General features: G+C 38.9%; 1 protein-coding gene across 1 annotated transcript; it reads right to left on the bottom strand.

Annotated features, from left to right (window-relative positions):
• Nucleotides 1-1,303: 1,303 nt before the first annotated feature.
• LOC148787464 (uncharacterized) lies at nucleotides 1,304-1,921 on the bottom strand. Its single transcript, XM_088882373.1, has one exon. It carries the CDS (start codon nucleotides 1,919-1,921, stop codon nucleotides 1,304-1,306), a length of 618 nt encoding a protein of 205 aa, XP_088738499.1.
• Between the last annotated feature and the right edge of the window lie 6,383 nt (nucleotides 1,922-8,304).

Genomic DNA, 8,304 nt, shown 5'->3' on the forward strand with positions numbered 1-8,304 from the left:
TAGAATTTCACAAAAAATAATTTTATATGTAAATAGATTAACACTATAAAAAATAAAAAATAAAAAAGCGAGATTTAGCACGGAACAGAAGACCTATTGGCACTCATGAGGAACAAAAGTGGTCGATGATGTTATGATCCTCTCATTTTTTATACGTTGTGGTTTTGAGACGGCAAAACTGTTACCAAAGGTGTTCTGAAATAACACTTATAGTTTTTGTTCCTAAAATTGGTCCAAACTTATAATAGTAAACAATTGGAACTCTATTTGAAACACATTATTAAAAATAAGGACAGTCTTTGAGTTAACCATTCCTATATATGAGACAATTGGTGTACAAAAATGATAGTTGTTAGATCTATTCCAAGATGAGGTACAAATCTGAACAGTTTCAATACGTAGCTGATTGAATTTTTTTTTTTGATAAATGTAAATTTCATAAGTAAAAGGAATACAGAGGTACAATACAACATGTTGCAATGCTAAGCATCCCCCTCGACAGGCCAAGGGATCCGTCATAAATGATAAAGTCCACATGAGCTAGCAGAATAAGATAAGTCAGCACTAAGGATCCTCTGTCGTACATCCCCTATAATGAGGGCAGCAAGGATTGGAGCATCACGTTCCACTCTATCAAAGGAACAAAGATTGCATTCGCGCCAAACATGGTAAATAGCTGCAGCCAAAAGGCGCGGTAGGATCCAGAAATGAAATCCTTACCCTTCCATTTTGTTGCTGCCCACGAAACATCCGTTGCCCAATCACGATTAAGCCAATCAAACCTAAGGGTCTGGGAATTTCTACAATGGAAAAACAGGTGTGTATGTGTTTCCATCGCGTCATCATCACATATGATACAGGCACTACCCATGTCTCACAAGGCGCCTTCCGCAACGCGTACCGTGTGGCTAGTAGTCCATTAACTACTTCCACCAATCTCAACACACACTCCCGCTTGGCACTAACGCTCGCACCGTCAGGAATCACAATACGAAAGCAACAACAGCAATTTGAACACACGATTTGAGAAAGTGGATTGCATTAAACTGAAAAGTGCGTATACAATGATCAACGATGCTAGAGTAAAGGGATCGCCTTGAGGAGGACTGTAACACGTCACTAAACCAGGCTTTTTGTACTCATTCCCCCTAAAAAATAAATCCTATTGAAAGCAATAGATATTAAAATAATTGAAAAACGCACCTCAGGAGGCCTAACATCCCCTGAGCAATCTAAACAACATAAAGCAAAATGACAAAGCAATGTAAAAGACCAACACCTAAAACTCTAAGACTGTGGATGTCTAGCGTCTGTCGGTGAAGGTTGAGTGGTTAGCCATGTAAAACGGTTGAGTGGCCGAAATGCACGTCAAGGGTGCCGAGTGCGCGTGCGGCCCCTTAACATTCTCCCCCACTTGAGATAGCAACGTCCCCGGCGCTAGGGAAGCATGGTAAGCTTCGACAAGAGGTAAGAACGCCTGTAGGTTCGTCACTCGCTCCCAAGTGTTCTCCTCGCTACTGCATCTCCTCCATTTCACCAAGTACTCTATGTGGTTGCGCTTCGCTGTACTCGTCACTCGGTGATTCAGGATTGCTTCAGCCACCTTCTCCTTAGTCTCCGTCAATTCAAGCTGCGGGCGGCTGGGTTGATTGCGGGTGTCGTCCTTCTTGTCTGCTGAATACTTTTTCAATTGACTCACATGGAAGACGTTGTGGATTTTCCACCAGGGTGGAAACTCCACCTTGTAGGCCACCGTTCCAATATGCCTAATGACAGGTAAAGGGCCAACATACTTCTGCATCAATCGAGGATCTCTCCCTCTTGATGACTTCGATAATCTCGGATCCGGGACCTTCACCATCACCAGGTCTTCCGCATTGAACTCGATGAATTGGCAATTCTGATCGGCGTACTTTTTCATCCGCTTCTGAGTTTTCTCTAGGGAACTTCTAGCGATATCAACGTTCTGCTTCCACTCCTAGGAGAAACTTCGAGCGAGAGGGGATCTCACACTTTATTGGGAGTCAAGAGTGTGAGGAATGAGCAGTTGTTGCCCAGTGATGATTTCAAAAGCGCTCTTGTTGGTGGAAGAGCGCTTTTGAGCATTAAAACACAGCTGAGCGACATCTAGGAGCTTCGTGTTTTTGTGTGCGTTTGGGCTGCTTCGTAGAGCAAGCGGCTACGGTCCAACTTCCTTATTGTTAGTTGGCAGCTGGGTGATGTTGAGCGAGCAGTCAACCGTGATCCAAATTTTTTTTCGGCAGATTGATATTCAGATTTCAGAATTTATTTAGATTCACTAAGTGAGAGGGGGACATGTCGATGCGTCGGGTGGACTGCGAGAGCCACGATTGTGAGAGAGAAGCAACCATGTGTGCGAAATTGCTGCAAGAGCATAAGATCGGTCTGGTGTCGCGCGACACTGAGAGAGAATATTGGGCAACGCATACACCCCAATCCTTCGTGTATGTGTTGACGACAACGTCAACAGATCAAATGGGGGAGAGTGTCACTGGCCGCACCTTGGGTTAGACGGTCGGCAATGACTTGCGGAGGACATGCGGGCGGCTAGGGGATGCCGGCCAGCATGGAAGGGCACAAATGGTCTTTGAGCAGAGACTCTTACCGAATTGGGGATTGCAATATTGTTCATAAGGGAACTTCTTTGATGTGTTGGGATGCTATCCACCAAGTATGAAGTCATTCCGAGGACGTTTGGTCATGGAGATATAAGGGCGATGATCAAGCGCCACCCTGTGCGCGAGCAGGCGAGAAATGTGTGAAGCAGAGTGCTTTATCCTTGGATATTTGCAATACTGTTTCAATGGAGGGATCCTTGGAGTGTTGGGACCACCTCCAAGATGTTTCAAACGTAGACAATTCCGTTTGAGTAGGAAACGACAACAATGTTTAGAGTCTGCCAATGCAGTGGCGAGACTGTAGTATCAGAGTATTGTGGAGACAATTCCTCAGCCATGGATGATCGGATGGGGCTGAAACTCTATAGTTATGATGTGGAAGTCGTAGGCTACGCTATGGTTGAAGCAGGACGTGATTTGGACGTCGGTCGAAGGAGGTGCGGGAAAAGTGCACTCCTCGGCCTTTTCAGTGTTCTACTCTTGGAACAAGAGAAAAAAAATTTACGCCTATTATAAGGGGCATGCAGTGGTGAGCTCCAGTCAGCCCTCCTCATGCATGACGGCAGTAGCTTGAGAAAACGTCTGCACTAAATGAGCATCTCTTGGGGGCATGATGGGTGCCTTCAAGAGCCGGCTCTAAGGCAGCTCAAAGAGGAGTGCTTAAAGTCCCTAAAGGGCTTGGAAACCTGATGGACAGCGTAGGGCCAGGACGGCCTATGTTGGGCTCCAATACGGCCGATAGGCTTCGTGTGACGCGCAAGGTTGCCCCGCGGGCTGCGAGATATCAGGGACAACACCTCTTGTACGAATGGGTGATTGAGGCAAGTATTTCAAGACCTCGTGATCCAACTCATGGTACGCACTATCGAGTTGTAGCCATCCATGGGGGGTCCGTTGGCTAAAGATGAGCGATCGTGGTACGACGGTGCACTGTGGGCATATTATGAAGTCAAGACGAAAGGCAAGAAAGCATGTCGGGCATGCCATGTGAGATCAAGGCAAGGTGTCGGCATATCGAATGGGCCTCGAACTTATGATGCGGTCCTACTCGGGTGAGGCATGGAAGATGGCCATGACGAAGGCGTGCGCCTAGGATGCACCGAGTGAGCATTGGACATGAGATGGGCGTTGAGGGCGAATGCGTAGCGCCGTAATGCCGAGGCGGAGCAAGGATGCTCCTTGCCTTTGAGAAATGCATCGGCAGGTTCTGAGATTGTGTGCGAGACGCTAAGGCATGAGTTTCGAGAGCCTCGGCGTGTATGGGCATTTTGGATAGGAGAGCGCAAGGGCACGCGGTGCCGCGCAGGGATGCGTTCAGATGTCGCACTAGCGAGCTTCAGTGTCGAGGACACATGACGGACTGTAGCTATACTCTGATATGTGCGAAGGCTGGTCGAAGGTTAAGCGTAACGTGAGACGCCGCACGGACGAAAAATATATGAGAATTACATTCCGTTGTGAGACAAAAGAGCACGAGTAAGAAATCAGAGTCATAAGTCTTTCGAAGATCCACCTTAAGAGCACAACAAGGGGGTAACCATTGTTGTTTGTAGCTAGTAAATAGTTCCTGTGGCAGGAGGATATTGTCACCAATAGAACGTTTAGGTTCAAATGCTATCTACGATAGACTAATAATCTTCTCCAATACGCGGCTCATTCTTTGTTCTAGGATCTTGTTGATGTCCTTATAAAGTACATTACAGCAAGAAATAGGCCGAAAATCTGCAACAAGTGTAGGATGTTGGACCTTCAAATTAAGGGCAAAATAGGTGGCATTAACTTGTTTCAAGAGTCGTCCTATGGTAAAGAAATCAAGAATTGCCTATGTAACTTCAGCTCCCACCATAAGCCATGCTGCTTTATAAAACCCCGAAGAGTAGCCATCAGGGCCCGGCGCCTTATCTTCCACTATATCAAAGAATACCATCTTGATATCATTAGCAGTCACTAGACGCATCAATTCTCGGGCCTCTTCATCTGACACAATGTGTCGCGCCCATGGTTGGAGATACCGAAGATCAAGGTACCCTGTGCGCCATTCTCCCCCCAATAAGTTTCAAAAAAAGTCAAGAAACTCTCGAAGTACTGCCTGATAGTCCGTGTGTGTATTGCCATGCACATCATTAATATGAAATATCCGTCTCGTGGTTCGACGTTGGGCTATTTTACAAAAGAACACGCGAGAGTATTGATCTCCCCCTTTCACCATTGCACTTTGGCACTTTGTTGCAGCATAACGTGCTCAAGTTTCACTGCTTTTGCATAAACCTACCTGCAACAATGCTCAAGAGACAATAGCAATGTATTATGTCTGTCCAAGCTTACTAACCGTTGAGCTGTGTCAAAGACGTCCTTGGCAAGCTGAACATTACATGAAAGATCCCCTTTATGCCTCTGCTGCTGACGAAAAACAAGTTTCAACGCTTCGAGTTTATAGACAACAGAATACATCGAAAGACCAACAATACGGTGTTGGTAAACATTCTGCACACTGGATATGAACTGGGATGAGAGAGCAAGGTAATTATCAAATCGTAACATATCTCCAAATTGTTGTTGTGCATCCTCCTTTAGTACAAGGGGTGAATGGTCTGATGTACGAGGTGGAAGGTAATGTAGGAAAAATGCAGCCATCGTGCCATCCATGTATCATTAACAAGCATTATGTCCAAGCGTTTTCACAAACTTCAGGAATCAATACTACGGTTGTGCCAAGTAAACCATTCCCCTTGCATCAGCAATGGAAGCAGGGCAATGTATTTTTAATATTGTATTATTAAATCCGTTCCAAAAATAATACAACAGCTATAATTTAACGGATAAGATCCCGTTCCTATTTGTGGTCCTACGACATTACAGATTGTAAATTAAAAGTTATTTTTTAACTATTATTTATGTGTTCCGATAACCGTTCTAAATTTTTCTATATATATATTTGTTCTTCTCTTTCTATTTAATTTCACTATCTTCTTCCATTCTTCTTATATTCTCTTTATTTCCTCAATTTCTCTCGAATTTTCTTGATCTCTCACTATCCAACTAATGTTTTTATACTCTCGTTCGTCGATCTCTCTCGAACTTTCATTGATATTTAAAATTATTCTGATCAGGTAACAATTTAACCCCTTTTTTTGTCAATTGATTATATTTGTTGTACTTTTGTCGATTAAATTTAATGTTATAATAATACATATAGGAACGACTTGAATAAATTGACCGTGCCTAGAAGAGTTGTAGACAGTTTTAAATTGGCGCCAAACAATAAGTGGAGGGAAATCACTTTTAGGCATGATTTTTAACATTTGACCGTTCCTAAGATGCTTTTAAAGCAAACCGTCCCCGATATGTATATAAATAAAACCGTGCCTAAATGAGTAATAGAACTGTTCCTAAACATAACAAGAAATTTCTAGTTCACTTTCCGATTACGATATCTGCACATCCTTGATCCTAATTAATTCCATACTTAAATGCATATAAATACTATACATATGTGAATATATGTAGTGGTTTGATGTAAAATTATATGGTCTGATTGACAGTTGCATCATTTTGAACCTCATTGTGTGAATCGAATACGATATCTCAGTATCCATATAACAAAAATATCCAAAACTTCATCGAATGTAATATTTAATTGATTTAATCATATCCAACAGTGTGATTAAAATTTTAACGGTCTGATTAGGCGATGCAGTATAATAGTATAAGATGCTATTAACATCTACATAAGATTAACAATCTTGGATATACAAATATATTTTATCTACTGAACATGTGTCAATTTATCAAAAAGAATTATATGTGTTCAATGTTCTACATAAATTTGTTGTCTATTTTTCTTTGATCATTAACATGATCGAAACGAATTTTCCTTCATTTTTAATTTTTTCAATTTAACAAAAATTGGCACTCATATTGGAATAGTTAGTAAAAACATAGGAATGGTCCATCGAAAAGACCGCTAAAATGACATTGTTTGTAGATAAAACATCATCATTTTAGTTGTTTTAGCACGATTTTCGGAACACTTATGTTATTAAATTACCGTGCCAAATTGAACCCAAATTCAGACTAATCCATAGCACATGAAACGACATCGTTCTACTTAAATAGGAATGATCTAGGAATGGTCATTTAAAATTAAAAAAAAAAAGAAAAATTGTTCCTAGATCGTGCCAAAATTATATATATATATATATATTGAATACTTAGTTGATTTTTTCCCTCCCTCCCTCACTCGCGTCCACCCCCCCCCCCCTCTCTTCTTGCGACCGTCTGCCTTCCTATCGCCACCGCTATTCGCCTCTGCCACCATTCGCCATCAGCCGTTGTTCGTCGTCTCTCTCTCAGTTAAGGTTAGTTTTCTCTTTTTTTTTCCACACCATTTTTTCTTAATCACTATTTTTGAAAATATTTTCAGAAATAGTTTATGAAGTATTTCCAAAATATAATATTTGTGTAATATTTTTGTATTTCTCAAATGTATTTTTCTAAAAATATTTTTCTAAAGTTTTATGAAATATTAATTTTTTTTCAGAAATAGTGATTAAGATATTTTTCTTAAACTAAAATGTTTTTCCTAAAATTAAAATACTTTTCTTAAACTTTTTTCAGAAATTAAAATAATTTTCTAAAACTTTTTCCGAAATTAAAAATTTTCAGTTTATTGTGCAATTTAGATTGTTTGTGTAACTTTTGTCAAATTTATTGTATAATTGTGTAATTTATGTAATTTAGATCATATTCTGTAATTTATGTCAAATTTATTGTATAGTTATGTAATTTATGCAATTCTTGTGTAATTTATCATATTGTGTAAATTTTGTCAAAGTTATTGTATAATTGTGTAATTTATGCAATTCTTTTATTATTTAGATCATATTGTAATTTATGTCAATAATCACAATATTAGGCTATCTTTCCAATAATAATATTATTTACATAATAATGCCAGTAATCACAACATTAGGCAAATCTTTTCCAATAATAATATTATTTACATAATAATATTAATCACAACCTTAGACTAATTAATATTTCCAATAATAATATTATTTACATAATTATGTTAATAATCACAATATTAGGCTAATATTTCCAATAATATTATTATTTACATAATAATGTCAACATTTACAATGTTAGGCTATAATACTTCCAATAATAATATTATTTACACAATTATGTCAAAATATTACGCTAATATTTTCAATAATATTATTATTTACATAATAATGTCAACAATAACAAAATTAGGCTAATATTTCAAATCAATAAATATTTACATAATCATTACAATGACTACAAAATGAGGATAATATTTCCAATAATATATAATAAAATTATTTTCAATAATTATTAATTATTTAAAAATGTATAGTTCCTTTGTGCCCATGTACAAACGGATCACGCATTGTTTTAAGTATTTTTAGCCCATCAAGTGAATTTTTGCCAAAGAACTAGTCAGGTTTATTCATTTTTATCTATGAAGAAAAGAAATATTAATAGAAAAAAGTGGATGAACTTAAATAGTGCTATAACAAAAAGTTCAGGTGATTTGCTAAAAAAGCTTAAAGCAATGTTTGACCCGTTTGTATATGAACACGAAGGAACTATACATTTCTAAATAATTAATAAGTACAATAATCATAAATTCATGATA

This window comes from Sesamum indicum, linkage group LG7 (assembly GCF_026168435.1).
Source record: "Sesamum indicum cultivar Baizhima isolate 11 linkage group LG7, ASM2616843v1, whole genome shotgun sequence".
Lineage (NCBI taxonomy): Eukaryota > Viridiplantae > Streptophyta > Magnoliopsida > Lamiales > Pedaliaceae > Sesamum > Sesamum indicum.